The sequence below is a fragment of the Panthera uncia genome (assembly GCF_023721935.1).
Source record: "Panthera uncia isolate 11264 chromosome A3 unlocalized genomic scaffold, Puncia_PCG_1.0 HiC_scaffold_12, whole genome shotgun sequence".
Taxonomy (NCBI): Eukaryota; Metazoa; Chordata; class Mammalia; order Carnivora; family Felidae; genus Panthera; species Panthera uncia.
The window spans coordinates 39,882,910-39,899,158 of record NW_026057579.1 but is presented as its reverse complement, the minus strand read 5'-3'; the positions used below and the strand labels follow the sequence as shown (position 1 = coordinate 39,899,158).

The window sequence follows — 16,249 nt, the reverse complement described above, 5'->3', positions numbered from 1 at the left end:
TTTGGGCTGAGCAGCTGGGAAGGGACAGGGTGGGGGACTCACTGCAGAGCCTCAGGAACCCCACCAAAGAGGGGGTAAGGGTTGGCGTCGGTACATCCTAAATATGGTGACTGATAAGCCGCCAGGGTACAAGGCCAGATGAGGCGTGAAGGTGGGTGGAGAGACAGCGAAAGTCCTGGGGCTGTCAGGGGTCACGCAAGATCCGGACAAGGTGGAAGGAAGAGCAGAGGCTCAGCATCCAGCAACCTAGGAGAGAAGGGCTGGAGAGGCCGCTGGGGACTTGACCTTGGCATGTGACCCCCTGGGGCTCAGGGCCACGGCACTCCTGGGCGACGGGAAGTGGGGTTGAGCAGCGGGTCGTATCTGGTCACTTCTGTTCTCTCGGAATCAGCAGCAGGGTCTCCAGTGAGGGGGGGGGGGTTTGTACAGAGAGAAGGTGTGAAACAATCTCTCAGTAGAACAGATTTGCCAGGAGATGTTTGCTGTGGGAAGAAACAAGTGACCCATTCTCTGTAGAAGGGAAGAGAGGCAGGGAGGCTCTGAGCTCACACAGGGCTTGTGGGTGGGTTACAGGCCCACTACCCCAGGGTTGGTGGGCAGCGCGGACCCAGGACATTTGGCCCTGGGAGCCTTTACCTGCATGTGGGCCAGGAGGCAAGGGCCTGAGTGTTGCCCACCCCCCGCCCCCACGCCACCTCCCCATCCCCGAACTGGCGTGCACAAAGTATCTGCTGATCTACCGTGTGCCATGACTAGTGCAATGATGGTGCAATGGTGACTGTCTAGTCTCGGAACAAAGCTGTCAGCATTAGTGACAACGCCACTGAAATCAGCAGCCAGGCTGCTCTGACCCACCAGTGCCGCGCGCAGGTGGAGTGGGGCTGCATCGGTCACGGATGAGGAGGCTGGGCAGCTCCGCCGGGAACTCCCAAGTTAAGAGAACTTAAAAATAGCTCTATGCACCGTCCTGCCAGCTGACACCCCAGATATTTAAGGCTCACTCTGAAATGATGTCACTTTTCCATTCTTGCGCTCCCAAATTCCCTGACTTCCCTGGCCCTGCTTCTCCGAGCGCCTTTCTCAGAGGAATGAAGGCCTTCTCCAGGTGATGTCTGCCTGCGCTACACAGGGCCCGAAGACCTCGGGGGCCACGGCGGGGGCAGTGCCGGCAGCTGCCGGTCTGCGCGCTGGCTCTCCCCACTTCTGAGCGGGCGTGCTTTCTGCCAAAGCACCACGACGGGAGGGGACAGCTGCAGTGCTCCCTGCCCCCTCCCCCGGAGCTATAAAAAGCCCCAACACCCAAGTGAGCAGAGGACACGCCGAGCAGACGTGCAGAACTTTGCTGGACACGAGGAGCTCGGCTCAACGGCCATGCTGAGGTTAGCCTCCGCCAGCAGGCTGCTGCCAGCCCCCCGGAGCGGCTGGGTGCTTCCCAAGGCACACGTCTCCGCCAAGCCAGCCAGAACACCCACTTCTCCCATGGTAAGAACCTCCAGGGCAGCCGGGGGGCTGACCCGAGCAGGTGGAGTGGGCAGTCCTGCGCTGTTGTGAAGATGAGATAGGTTTGGGGGCAGGGCACAGAAGGCCAGGCTGGTAAAGGAGAGGGGGAATGTCCTCTCAGGGGTGCAGCTTCTGGAGGTGATTCTGATGCTAGAACTCAGTCTGTGTCCGGGACAGTGTCCTCACTCCAGGAAGGGTCCTTGTGGTCACTACCTGAAGGCCAGGCTCCCAAAGCAGTCAGCGGAGTTAGTTAGGGGAGGGTTTGTTCTCAGGCCCCGACTCGCCTCCTGTCAAATGAGGGGTGCTAACCGCTGAGCTTGAAGGGCGCTCAGTGTCTACTCTGGCTTCACCACTACTGAAGGGGAAGAGTGGGCTGCCTGGAGGGTCAGGAAGCACACAGGGGAAACATGCACCCCAGTCACCCTGGGGCTGCAGGAGAGCAGACAAAGACCTGTTTTCAGCGTCAATAAACCAAGGTCTAGAAGGTCATCTGCCCAAGGTCAGACCGTGGGTGTAGCCTAAGGGCCCAGCTCTGGGCTAGCGTCGCTGAGGCTGCTGGGAGGTGAAGCCAAGAGGAAGAGTCCAGCCTGGCATCTGACTCTGTTTTAGGAACAGGGAGCGATGACTGGGCCCAGGCTCTCCTTCCGGAGGAAACCAAGTGAAGGGGACACGTGGCTGGTTCTCCAGAACCTGGCTCCAGGTGTGCGTGCACACACCTGCACACAGAGCGCAAGGGGTCCCCTCTCCTCCATCCAGGCTTCTGAGCAGGACCACCATTTAGGGAAAAGGGCCCTGCCGTTGTTTACACAACCCGAACCTCTTCCATCCTGCACAGCACCGGACATGCTCTTGTCTCCTGGTAACTAGACGTGAGGGTGCTTGTCACGCAAGGTCAGAAGTTCAAGGTCGAGGGACACATGGCCTGGCCAGGCAGGCTCTTGGTTGGGGGGGAAGGGGGCTAAGATGAGAGGTCCTGCTCCACAGAGACTGGAGCCCAGGGCTGCTAGCCTGGTCTCCGCAGCAGCTGTCCAAACTGATGACTACAGTGGTCACTGCTGGCACCCCGCAGGCTTTTTCCATCTGACGCACAGGAAGTCTGGGGCTGGGCCAAGGGTCCCACCAGAGCAGAGGGGGCGGGGCAGGATGCCTGTAACTCTGGACCTGCTGCTCTGGTTAGGACCCGGGCACAGAGGGGCAGGTAACAGCCTTCCTCGACGACCTGGGAACGACCCAGTGCACTCACCCGTGCTTCCCTCACCCAGGAGCAAGCCATTGGGCTCTCGGTGATGTTCCTCAGCTTCCTGATTCCTGCAGGCTGGGTCTTACACCACCTGGAGAGCTACAAGAGAAGCTCGGCAGCATGAAGGCTCTGTGGTTCCAGCTCCAGGCACAGGATGAAAGATCGCATTAAACTCTTCCCTTCACCTGGTGGTCACTGGTGATTCTTCTTTGTGTACGAGCACCCCCGCCCCCCGCACACTCAGCACGGGGCTGAGGGCTGGCTGGGTGGGCATCGGGTGAACACCATGTCTGAGCCACAGCAGACAGGACTTGCTCTCTTGGCCACGGGGCCCACGGCCCTCTGCGCCTGGCTCTGCCCTGTGCCCTGTGTGTGCAGAGACGCCCCTTGCCCGGGGCAGGAGTGGGGGGCCGAGGCCCACTCCCCACCGAGCCCTATCTCCCATCTCCCGTGTTTTAATCTCTCCAGGCCCAGGCTTGACATCAAAGCTAAGACCAAGGAAACGAGAACCACAAAAAGGACAAAACAAGTGCGTTTATTACAGGAACATTCTCAAACGACACCAGAGATATTCACACAGGTGGATGGGATGGAGACGAACTTCTGAGTGGTGTCCCCACGCACTCAGGGTGGCGCCTTCTCGCTCCTCGGGGCACGTGCACGCTCGCGCCTGCCTGGTCACCAGAGACTGGTGACCCCTCCCCACTGCGGGCTACAGGAGACCTCCACAAAGGAGGCTTCTATCTGTGGCCACGCACCCCATCGGTGACAGTCCTGTTCTCACAGCAGGAAGAACAGTTCCCATTCCACAAACACAACCCCACCCCCACCCCCTTTAAATGCAGATGGCCTCAGCTGCCACACACGGGCCAGGTGGGGGCGCTAGGTGAGGATGTCGTGGGCCTGGTGCTCTACCAGCATCTCCATGCTCCTGACATCGGTGCACCAGAACTCCAGGCGGTCCTTCATGCCCGCGATCTGAGGCAAACCAGGACCACACGGTGTTAGGACACTTGGGAGTCACAGCACCTGACGGGGCAGCTGTACGTTTCCAGCCAATTCTTTAGGGCGGCACTAATAAACAGGGCATCGGAGCTGGGGGAGTGGGCTACGTGAGACGGGATTATCCCAGTCAATTCTTATCACCAGGACATTAAAAAAAACTTGCATGAAAGAAAACAGGCAAGAATAGAGGAAATCCACAGGATTAAATTTAAAGCAAATACGAACAAGATGGATCTGAGCTCAAACCACAGAACTAGGAACGCATTTGATCAGAGCACCAATGTGAAGATTAAAAGGCAGCATCAGCACAACCAGCCCTGTTATTATGATAAGCTTTTAAGTGCAGGGTTCAAACCCCAGGCTTGCACTAAATTGGGTTCTTTGAAAAACCCTCAGTCCCTACAGCAGTAAGATATTCTCTGAAATCCCTTTGTCAATACCGCTTTCTTCCTAAATGGCTGCCATCCAAGCGAAACTAAGACAGCACAGACACAATCCAAAACACCCACAAAGGTGAACTAGGTATTCCAATCACATTACCTGTTGCAAATCCAACACGCGGGGCTGCACCCAGGTCATGTGAACCCGCTTATCCACTTCATCAATACTGCCTTTCACCAGCCCCACCGAGAGCGCCTTCATCACCAGCAACTCCACCTGTGCAGAGAGGGGCTCGTGTAAGACACCCCGAGGCCTGCAAGTACACACCAGCCGGCCCTGAAATATGGGGGAACAAGACACTGTCTTTTGTGGTCTGGAGTCTAGGGAGCCGTGCTCACAGGAGCCCTGACCCGCCCAGGTAGCAGCTGCACCACTGGACCATCCTGAGTCCAACAAACCTGTACCTCGTTCACGGTGATTTTAGCACTTTTGGCAATTTCTTCAAAAGTGAGTTGTCTGTGATTGGCAGGTCGTGTGAAAGTCATCTGAAAAAAAATTTTTGCTTGTTAACTACTTTTCCAAATAGAAATTGTCAGAGAACTGACTGATAGGAACGTTTTTGTCAATACTTGCTCTGAAAACCTAGATCTTATTAGTGAACACTAAACTCTTCCTTTATGTTAGTCGTGTATCTCATTAAGAACACGCTTTCCACACTTAGCTTACGGCAGTCGTTCACACAGCGAGCGGTTCCTGGGTGCCTGCTTACCTCCATGAGGCACAACAGCTGAATTTTCCTCAGAAGCTGGGCTTCATTGGCAGCCAAGTCAGGCTGTAAAGCAGAAAGCATCAGTTACCCAACCTGGGCTTTGAAATTCTACAACAGAGCGAACAAAAGGAATCTTTGCAGGTCCAAACACCTTACGCTGAAGATCACGGAGGCTCACTTTTCTTAGGAAACCATTAGAAGGTGCACCCCGGAAATGTCATGCTCCCACACAAGGCATTTACGAGGTTTACAGACACCAGGGGGCACCTGGTTTACAGACACCAGGTGACTTGGCACAAAGAAAGGCAGGGAAGGACCCATCCTGTGCCTGAGCAGGTCCAAGTGTACTGCCTGCTGCGTCAGCTCTGTGTAAGGGGAGCCTCTGAGGAACACACTCCTTACGCTCCAGGGGCTTGTTCTGAACCGAAAGAGCAGGTTATTAATTTATAACGAAAACCGGCCTTATCACGAGAACCATGCCCTCTGCGTGACCTGTAGTCACCCTACAGGTAGGTCACAGGTCACTGCTGAGCACAGAGACAAGAAAGGAGAAGGGGTTACCGGATTCAAACATTTAGGAACTCACACCCCAACACAGGCAGAGCCAGCAGGGAACTGGACAGGTCAGGCTCTTCAGAAAGAGCCCACTCACCCCAGATGGGCTCTTGCTGCCTAGACAGGTGCCGCAGGCACACGGCTCTAGTTTTCTTAACTTTCTACGGCTAGCCATCTTTCTTTCCAATTTCTTTCAGAGATCAAAATACAGACTACTACAGTTAGGATCGACTGGACTTGCTTTCTGCCTCTTCACAGTCCGTTTGTATCTACTCGGCTCGGTTATGTGAATTCTACAAGTTTATTTTGAACTTTGAGAAAACTGAAGCTTTAGAAAAGTACGAAACAGTAATACAACCATGATCCCTATCACTATGAACATTTTAGTAATTTTGCTTCTCACAGTTTCACTTGAAAAAGAACAAACTTACTATTAAAGCTCAGGTCCTTGTTAAACACCTCTCCTCCCTAATTCACACCTCCCAGAGGCTCCACTCCTTGCCCGGCGCCCTCTCCCCTGCTACCTCTTTCCCTCTGCATTGACTGCCCCGCCATCCCCTGCACTGACCCCTTCCTCCCATCAACTGCTTCTGCCCTGCACAGACCGTCCTGCCTTCCCTCACCCTGGGTTCTCCCCGACTCTCATCATTCACTCACTTGAGCCTCACATACCCTACTGCAATTCAGCAACATGCTAAAAGCTTCCTTTTCCTCTGCTGAATATACTCTTCTCATATTCTTCCCTTGGCTAAATTCCACTCACACCTAAGGTCAGACACAGAGCGTGGCTTCTTTGGGGCAGTCCTCTGTGATAGCCCTTTCACCCAGATGACACTCCACTATTCTATCAGAGTAGCTGAGTTACTACTCTAATTAGCCACTTAACCATCTGCTCTATGAGAGCAAGACTGGCTCGTCTTAGTCTCCTGTCTCCCCAGCGGCTGGCATGTAGAAGGTGCAAGTCAACATCTGTTAGATAAACAGACACAAGGAAGGAGAGCCAGGAGCATGTAGGAGTGCTCAGCCGTCCTTCCCATGGCTGACCTGCTGGCCCCAGGAGGTCTTCAGGGTCTGGAATCTCTCTACGTTGCCACTGTTAAAGGCATAAAGGGTGTCAATCAGCCACTGGCGGTCGGTGTTCCTCAGTGATTCCAGCACGGGGTGCATGAGCTGTGAGGACGAGACAGTTAGCTGGCAAAGAAATCAGTCTCCCCCTTGTTAAGAAATCTGTGACCAGGGTCCACTTACGAGTTCTCCAAAGTTAAAAACTCCCTCGCCAAGAAGTCCTGCTAGTCCCAGCGTGAAAGCTCTCTCCTGCTGCTCAGACACTACGGCAACAACACATCTCCAGTGACACCCCAGTTACAAGAATCAGTCCTGTTTGGCTTTAAAACTCTCATAAAAAAGTAAAGAAACCATTCCCTGTAATGGTTATATCACAAAGCCTTAACGTTAGTCGTCTCTTTTAAAGTACCATATCAACTCAAGTTATACCTGGAACCACATACACAGGTTTTGTGGGAAAGACATTCATTCACTTATTTCTACCTAAATAAGTGAATCGATTTACATTTTCAGCTCATCTACTTCCTGGAGTAGCAGGTTCCTTATACCTCTTGTTTCCTATGGAAGTGATACCTCTCATTTATCTTAAAGTCCCCTCATTCAGCCTCTTTTCAGACTACAATCTTCCTTTCCCATACAACAACTCCCTATTCTCTTGACCACATTAGCTGTGCTTTCCAATATATTTTTCTTGAGCTGCAGGAACTGCATCTAAAAACTGCACTAACATCTTTAGGCGTCGCTGGTCTCCACAGCTTCAATGGTGTACTGTGAGAAACACCCAAGAGGCTCAAATTTCTTCTTTAAACACATACTCCTCGCACTTTCCCCAAAACTCATTGTTCATTTTGCTTTGCAAGTGATTTTTGTAAGTAAGTTATTCCCCTGGGTCTTGTGCGGTTTTTGGAACACGACTCTCAGGTACAGGGTGGCGGTGCGCCCTTCGTGCTGTAGGGGTCGAGGGACTTGCATTGCTGCGCTTCTCACCAAGGCCTCTGACTCAGAGAGCTGGGAAGACTGGGGAAGGGACGGTGAAGGGCTATAGGGTGCAGGCTCATCTCAACTCAACGCTGAAGGCAGACACCTGTAAAAACTAACGCTCTCATGGCTCTTTCCAGCCTATCACCACGTGGGCTTTCCTCAACAAGGGACAGATACACTGGAGGAATTTCTGAGGCCTGCTACCACGCCCCGAGAGTGAGCTCCCACGACACGGACTCTAACGGCCCCATGTTACCTGGAAGATCCTTGATGTCGACACAGCCTAGAAACCGCAGAGCATCTTTGTAGTAGGATGCGTGGTTTCCGATTGTTTGATAGTATTTACTAGAGAGATCGTAGAAACGACTGTGAACTGATGTCACGCCAGGGAGGTTGTTGAGCATCTCTTCAACGTCTTCAATTGTCTCCTACGTGCAGGAAACAAGATCACCTTTCTTTGTAACTTAAGACATTTTTAAAGAAATGTATGACGAGATGAAAAGCATAAGCCACAAAGATCGATAGATTTGAGTACATTAAAATGGAAAACTTCAGTTCACCTAAAACACAGAAAAAAGAACAAAGACAAGCTATAGACTGGGAAAAGATATTTACTGCACACGAAACCCACGAGGGCACAGGACCACAGCTATATAAAGAACTCTTACAAAACAACAAGTGGCAAGCAACACAGAAAAAATGAGCAAAAGAAAAGATGTTAATGGCAATTTACAGAAGTGTAAATTGATGACAGAAGTGTAAAGAGTAAAGTGTAAAGTGTAAAGTAAAAGTGTAAAGAGACATGAATGGAGTGGTCAACAAACTACCAGCAATCAAGAAATGCAAATTAAACCCCCAATGAGATGGCATTTCACCTCCATCAGATCGCCAAGAATTAAGTGGTCTGAAAATACCAAGTGTCGAAGATACGGAGCTCTGCAAGTGCTCGTACGGTGCTAGGGGAGTGCGAGCTATCTTGGAGAAAAGTTTGGCAACATCTAGTAAAAGTGGAGGGTATACACCTTACACCTGTAGCCTCACCTCCAGGCATATGTCCCGGTGAGATTCTGCCCATGTACACAAGGAACCAGGCATAGAAATGCTGATAATTAACATCACTATTCGCAGTAGAAAAGAGAACCTTGAATCCCTTCCATAGGAAGGAGACTGGATATGCAGGCTATGAGACAGTTACACAGTGAGATACCAAACAGTATCCGACACAGTGAGATACCAAACAGGCACCGACACGATGACTCAAACCTCACACTGAGCCACCAACTGAAAATACTACACATCACTTAGACCTGCACGTGCCCATCTAGTGAGCATCAGGAAACACACAAGTACGAGGAACACCAAGCACGTGTGCGGGAGCACTGCTGGTGCAGGAGTGTGCACGGGGGCCCAGCAGCTCCATTCCCAGGTTGCTTCACTCCCCGGCTGGGCAGGGCACGTGGATGCCCACGACAGCATTCTTTATAGTACTTTATGGATTTCAACACGCCTTAAATATTTCAAAGCAAAATGTAGTAAGTATGAATGCAGGCTAGGACTGGGCAGGAATAAGAAACAGTAAGTACAGGGACACCTGGGTGGCTCAGTCAGTTAAGCCTCTGACTTCGGCTCAGGTCACGATCTTGCGGCTCGTGGGTTTGAGCCCCGCATCAGGCTCTGTGCTGACAGCTCAGAGCCTGGAACCTGCTTCAGATTCTGTGTCTCCCTCTCTCTCTGCCCCTCCCCTGCTCACTCTCTGTCTCTCAATAATAAATAAACATTGAAAAAAAAATTAAAAAAAAAAAAAAAAGAAACAATAAGTAGTATTATTTTAGGGCAATGAGAACATTAACACTTACCCTGATATTTTCTTTAATATTATGGTTACCAAAAAACCCCAAACCAAGATCAAAATAAACACATGTAGTCTCTGGTTCAACAAAGAGGACTGACCACATAAGTTGGTCTTACTGCCACTCCTATCACATCTGTCTCCCAAATTGCACTAAAATTAAAATAAAAAAGAGACGGGTGGGGTGCCTGGGTGGCTCAGTCGGTTGGGCGTCCGACTTCGGCTCAGGTCATGATCTCGCGGTCCGTGAGTTCGAGCCCCGCGTTGGGCTCTGTGCTGACAGCTCAGAGCCTGGAGCCTGTTTCAGATTCTGTGTCTCCCTCTCTCTGACCCTCCCCCGTTCATGCTCTGTCTCTCTCTGTCTTAAAAATAAATAAACGTTAAAAAAAATTAAAAAAAAAAAAAAAAAAAAGAGACGGGAAACTTAACAACGATGAGGAGGCAGAGAGGGTGGAGGAGCAGCGTACGATATGACCCGTCATGGTAAGTGGGCCGACACCCGGAGAGTGAGAACCTGGGTGCCGTGGACAGTCTGAGGCTGTCTGGATGCGTCCTGCTGACGGCCGTGCTCACCCAGGACAGTGCTCTTTCAAGGGGAACAGGGCTCGTACCAGCAAGTTACCCTCAATAGTTGTGAAAACCAAAAACTACACACACAGAGTAATAGGGCAAAGAAGTGAAATGTCCACAATGGGAGTGTGAGGGAGGGGTATAGGAAAGTTCTTTGTGCTATTTTTGCAACTTTTCTAGAATTTAAAGTTACTTTAAAAGTTGAAACGGAAAAAAGGGGTTTTTCTCCTATAGCCCCAAACAACTTTTTATTTATTTATTTTAAATGTTTATTAATTTTTGAGAGAAGGTGAGCACAGCAGGGACAGAAAGAGAGGGAGACAGAGGATCCAAAGCAGGCTCCATGCTTTTAGCAGACAGCCCGATGCGGGGCTCAGACTCACGAACCATGAGACCTGAGCCCAAGTCGGACGCTCAACCGACTGAGCCACCCTGGTGCCCTTTAAACAACTCTTTAAACCAAAGAGAATGTCTTATGGCAACCTTACCTTTGTAACCTGTAGGTCCCCGATGTTTAATTTTAGAGCTCCGATTGCAGTTTTACACAGGATCACTGCCTCATCGCTACTTTTCACCTAAAGACGTCAGAAACAAAAGAACCTGAGAAGTGTGGGCAGGGGACTAACAAAGCACGGCCATCTGCGCACTGGCTTAACTGACATGATTAGAGACACAGTAGTCTCTAAAAGGTGTGCACAGCGACCACAGACACAAGCTGTAAGTCACACGTATTCTAAAAGTCTTGGCCCAGGCTTCACATTTACCTTTTCACGAGTCTTTTCCAGAAAAGTAAGAGCCACATTGGGATCTAGAAAAGGCAGAACAATGTCAGAAGAACCACCAACATAGTATCTTTAGAGACTGGTTCCTACCAGTGAGGACACTTAGGTAGGATAACCTTTAGGGTTAGACCACAAATATAATAAAAACCTAACTTAGAATCTGGTATTTTCTATCGAAATGTAAAAGTTCAATTAACTTACATTTCAAAATAATTTGAATTACCACTTGGATCTGCTCCTTTATGAAATAAAGTCAGACTCACCAGTCATCTGTCTAACTACATGAAGAATGATTTCTACCAGGGACAAAGGATTCACCCTGAAATAAAAACCACCAGTTTTTGAGTGTCAGTAGTATCAATGTTTCCATGTTCAAAGTCAAAAACTGACAAAGGTATTTTACCTGTGTTCAAATTCACTGATGAAGTTTTCATAAAGCTGTGGAACCAAAACATGCAGAGTAATTACAGGATGTCTTTCATTCTGCAAAATCAAACAACCAAAATGCCCACCATATAGCAGGCATCGCAGAAATGTTTGCGAGTTGATAGGAGACCCATATTTGGGCTTATTAATCACGAATGGATTACTGAAGACAGCTGTGCTTTTTTTTTTGGAATTAGATACCTGACCTATAAGGATCTCATAAAGACCAATTCCTATATTCTTTCTCCAAAGTACTCTAAGCAAAACAAACTATCTGTTTAAAAGATTCACTAACTTTCAGATTTTAGAGGATTTTAGGCTATATTGCCAAATTTACAAGCCATTCAGCAAACACTTGATCACTTACTCAGACCTTTTGCCAGGTACTGCAGACACAGAATATGTAAAATAAAAGACAGGCTTTCAAGGATTTCTGGCTGAGGAGAGCAGACTTGTAAACAAAGAACTGGCAATATTGTGAGTTTACAAGCGAGGAAAAAAACAGCACACAGGTGGACCAACCCAAAGGAGAGGTTCCAAAAGTTATTCCAGAAATGGTGATAACTGAGTTTTAGGGAAGGAAGAGCAGTTAGAGAGGTGAACAGATTTGGTATGGGGGAGGAGGCAGTTGGGAGAACATTCCAGCAGGGACAAACGTGTAGAAGCACTGAAGAAAACACTGCGCATGTGTTAGCAGCACTCTGATGGACACAGAATGGAAGGCACTGGGGCTTGTCCTTGCCCTGAGGTCAAACCTGAACCAGTGGAAACACATGATCACACTTCTGCTTTATAACAAGACTGGGAGAAGGCGGGGGGAGGGGGGGAACAGAGTGAGGGGGCAACGGCAGTTAGGGTGGACAGAGGGTCTGAGAGGTTTGCTGGTCACGGGGAAGGGGAGCTAAATGACTTCTGTGCTATGGCTGGGTAACTGGGCAAACGGAGCACCCCATGTGGGCAAAGTGGGAAGAGGGAGCCTCAAGATGAGGTCAACTTGGATAAGTAGAGTCCACAGTTCCTCTGGGTTATGAAGACAGAAAGATGGAAATGTCCCCGTGAAAGAAAATGTGGGTATATGCCCACACACTGTGGAATATTATTCAGCCATAAAAAGAAGGAAACCCTGCCATTTGTGACAACATGAATGAAACTGGAGGGTGTTTTGCTTAGTGAAATAAATTAGACAGAGACAAATACTGTATGACCCACTTCTAAGTGGAATATTAAAAAACTGACCTCATAGATACAGAGAACAGATTGGTGGTTGACAGAGGCAGGGGGTTGGGGGGTGCAAGAAATGGGTGTGAAGGTGGTCAAAAGGTACAAACTTCCAGTTATAAGAGAATTCCTGGGGATATAACTTATAGTATTGTAACTATAGTTAACAACACTGTGTTGTACGTTTGAAAGTTACTAAGAAAAGCAGATCATAACAGTAGCCATCACATGGGGTGCCTGGGTGACTCAGCAGGTTGAGCATCTAACTCTCGATTTTGGCTTAGGTCTTGATCTCACAGTTTGTGGAATCGACCCCGTGTCAGGCTGTGTGCTGATAGCATGCAGCCTGCGTGGGGTTCTCTCCCTCTTTCTGCCCCTTCCTTCCTTGTGCTCTCTCACTCTCAAAGTAAACTTAAAAAATGTCATCACAAGAAAAAAAGTGTGAGATGGATGTTTAGTAGACTTACTGTGGTTATTTTCCATATAAACATATACCAAATCATTACGTCGTATACCTTAATAATAAAGAGCAATATGCCAATTATTTCTCAATAAAACCTGGTGCGGGGGGTATGTGTGTGTGGGTGGAAAATGTCCCTGAAGCAGCCAGTGAGTTATTTAAATCTGGCACCCAGCAAAGAGCCATCTAAATAAAATGGCTTTTTCATTACAGAGGACTATTTTAAAGATATCTTCTCCAGTAAGAGAGTATTTTCTACTTTTCTGATACCCATTTTAATTTATGGAATTACCTAAACCACAAACCCCTCCAAAGAAAAAAGAAACTCAAAATTACTACTGGTGACTGCAAATTCATGAATACTATCTCTCTGAAAGTTAGCTGGGCTGGGTCCCAACAATTTTTAAAGGTTTACTTGCCCACTGAAATAGTAAACTCAAATCTGCTGACCTAAGTGTTACGTTACCATGGGGTTGAGGAAATATTTTGCTCCGGGTAGAAAGTGATTTAAAGACAAGAAAGCAAAGATTGGAGAGGAATAATCATGAATGTCCATTGCTATGATATAGAACCTTAGGAAACAAATTGTAAGATAGCTCTAATTTATCATTTTTTCCACATAATCCAGAAGACAGAATGCCCAGCAAAATCTTTAGGTTTACAGATGAATATAAGTTCCTTTGAGTAGTAAAATGTCCAATTGGCAGATATAAAACACAGGAAAATCTTTAGATCCCCAGTCGTGGAGTCAGAAGGTGGTAAGCTTCACTGTAAACACATATAAAGTAATGTATCCAGGGCAAATAACTCAAGTTATCATGAACTACCTTTTGGTTTCCATGCAGGCATAAATCTCGGATTCTTTCAGAATCCAAGAGAAAGGCATCAAAGAGAAAGATGTCAGCGAAAGATTTCCAAGAGGAAGAAACTACCAGTGAACAACTGGTGGGGGTTTGTCAGGGAGTGTGGGGAAGGCTGGGGCAGAGAATATTTTTCTTTCCTTTTTCTGTTGTCAAATGCTAAAAGTGCTACACTACAGAGGATCCCCCCAAACCTCCCCACCTCCAAGTGAAGCAGGAAAGGGGCTCGATCTTCCACACGACCCAAGAGAAAGCCTCTGGGCAAGCAAGCAGAATCAGTGGGAGTGGAGGAAGAGGTGCGATCAACCGTTACCCGTGAGATTCCTGCGGTTATCTTCCACTACGTCCTACCCTACCCCCCAGATGATTCTGAACTTTTTATTTCTGAATAAGTTTCCAAAGGCCCAGTAAGATACAGGGCGTGCTATGCTATAAGACGGCATTTTAAGCTGGGATTTCAGAAGAAGCGAGACTGTGTTTGAAGTCTCTTCTACCACTTGTTAGCTGTGATATCTGGCAAATTACTCAATCCCTTAGTGTTAGCTTCTACATCAAGTAAGTAGGATTATCTCCCAAGCTGTCACGAGGAACAAACGAGTAAACGTACAAAGTCCTTACGAGACTACCCGACGTACAGTGACTGCTGAATAGTTATAGTGTGTTACTACTACAAAGCCCACCTATTATTTTTAAAAGTCCTTGAGCAAGTTTATATAGTCTGACCTAGCATGGCAGATCATTTACCTTAATGAGGCCATCTCCTTGGGCAAAGCACGGGTCCTGCACAAAATCAAGCACCTGAAGTGTCAGCTGATGCCACAACCTGAAAAACATAAGGCTCTTAAGACCTACGAACCAATATCCAGTCACAGACACCTTCAGCCTTGATGATCCTATCACATATTAACTGGTTTCTATTTGTAACAGGAAGACAGCTAACACAGATGCTACTAACCCTGAGTTCCTCTCTTGGTTCTGCTGTTCAAAGGTGATGTCACCCTGGAGAATATCTTAGATTACCTCAAAGAGTTATTGTGAGCTTTGACTGAAAACAAGAATTTGGGATCACACATATATAAGCTGAAATCCTGGCTCTTCTACTTAGTAGTTGAGCATCTCAGGGAAGGAGTTTAGGTGAAATTGTTTCCTCCCCTGTAAATGGGATGAATGAAAGATTAAATGGGCAACTGAAGGGCACCCGGGTGGCTCAGCTGATTCAGCATCCGACTCTGGATTTCGGCTCAGGTCATGATCTCAGCGTTCGTGAGTTCAAGCATCACATTGGGCTCTGTGCTGACAATGCAGAGCCTGCTTGGGATTCTCTCTCTTTCCTTCTCCCTCTGTTCCTCCCCCGCTTGTGTTCTCTCTCTCTCTCTCTCAAAATAAATAAACTTAAAAAAATTAAAAAAGCAAATGGGCAAATCAATAAACCCTCTGGAAACACGACAGTACATTCGAAACCAAACTCTAATTTTTAAGAATGCGCAAAAAAAAAAAGAAAAAAAGAAAAAAAAAGCTTTGAAAAATACAAAGTGCAATTATTTGCCAAACACTAAGAATTTTCTCTCAAAAACGCTAATAGCAGAAGGCCACCGAACATCATGCAAACATGTATTCATTTTCTACGTAAAAGGCATTATGCTCAACGCTAGGGTTCTTAACAGGGAAGTTATCACAGCAAGTGTGCTCTCCTGTGGAACAATGCTAGCAAATTATTCCAGTCACTTAAGAGGTTAGTGCTGAGCAACGGAGAATTTGTCATAAAACTCATCTCGTTATAAAACTCAAACTCAGAGCTCTTCTTAGGGGCACAAAGCCCAAGATGAAGTGCAATGGCAAGTAGGAACCGGGAGTGGGGAGAAGCGGCTGAAAGCAGAGTGCAACCACTTGCAGAATCAAAAGGGGAAAACACTAAAACTGCACTTGTTCCTGGTTTATCCGCTGCAGACCGCTGAGAAACGGCACGGACGCCGTCGACTATACGGGGCAAGTGCAAGACACCAGGATCTGTTACTCGGAACGGATGGCAGCCTGACCCTGAAACGGTGTTTGCTTGTTTGACTGGAATCAAGAGCGGAAAGCCTTCAAAACCCTGAACCCTTTTCATAAGAGCAGGGGAAGGGAGTTCAGAAACCCAAGTCCCAGCCCCTGAGTCAGGAAGGCAGGGAACCCTAGGCCCCAACACTGTGCCTATGGCTCTGCTCCTCAGTCCTCGGGGGCTGTCACCCCGTCTTCCTCCACAGCCTTGCCGCCCCGGGCTCCTCGGCGCACCTCCCCGGCCTAGCCTGCCCCCACTCTCCCCACACGGGTCTGGGCACCCTCAGTCCACAAGGTCCCGTCCCTCCCCGGCAGCCCCCTCGCTCTCCCAGCACTGGGGCCCGGGGCCCCTCGGCTGGGCGCTCACTTCTTCGTGTAGAGCTCCTCCAGACGGTGCCACACGGCGGCCTGGCCGGGCCCGGAGCTCTGGCTCTGCTGCAGAAAGCCAGGTACGTCCTTCATGACGGCGGGAAGACCCTGGGACAGCCGCACTTCGGAGGTGTCAGCGCCGCGGGGATGGCCACCGGAAATGCTCACTCACTTCCGGCGCC

At 48.7% G+C, this 16,249-nt stretch overlaps 1 protein-coding gene and 1 long non-coding RNA gene across 3 annotated transcripts; one reads left to right on the top strand and one right to left on the bottom strand.

The window, feature by feature from the left end:
* Positions 1–561: 561 nt before the first annotated feature.
* On the top strand, positions 562–2,846 carry LOC125937746 (uncharacterized). Its single transcript, XR_007462500.1, has 2 exons — positions 562–1,482; positions 2,763–2,846. It is a non-coding gene; the product is annotated as an uncharacterized LOC125937746 (long non-coding RNA).
* Positions 2,847–3,259: 413 nt separating this feature from the next.
* On the bottom strand, positions 3,260–16,232 carry PSMD13 (proteasome 26S subunit, non-ATPase 13). Of its 2 annotated transcripts, none has more exons than XM_049652630.1 (13): positions 16,066–16,232; positions 14,406–14,484; positions 11,101–11,135; positions 10,961–11,016; positions 10,680–10,723; positions 10,404–10,490; positions 7,753–7,924; positions 6,699–6,778; positions 6,495–6,620; positions 4,896–4,958; positions 4,585–4,671; positions 4,286–4,402; positions 3,260–3,718 (listed from the first exon to the last, which is right to left on the bottom strand). In XM_049652630.1, the coding sequence occupies exons 1-13, from the start codon at positions 16,158–16,160 to the stop codon at positions 3,623–3,625; spliced, it is 1,137 nt and encodes a 378-aa protein (XP_049508587.1). In that variant the 5' UTR covers positions 16,161–16,232; the 3' UTR covers positions 3,260–3,622. The 2 variants fall into 2 exon arrangements, with proteins under 2 accessions (XP_049508587.1, XP_049508588.1); XM_049652631.1 differs by having other exon boundaries at positions 4,591–4,671.
* Positions 16,233–16,249: the final 17 nt, after the last annotated feature.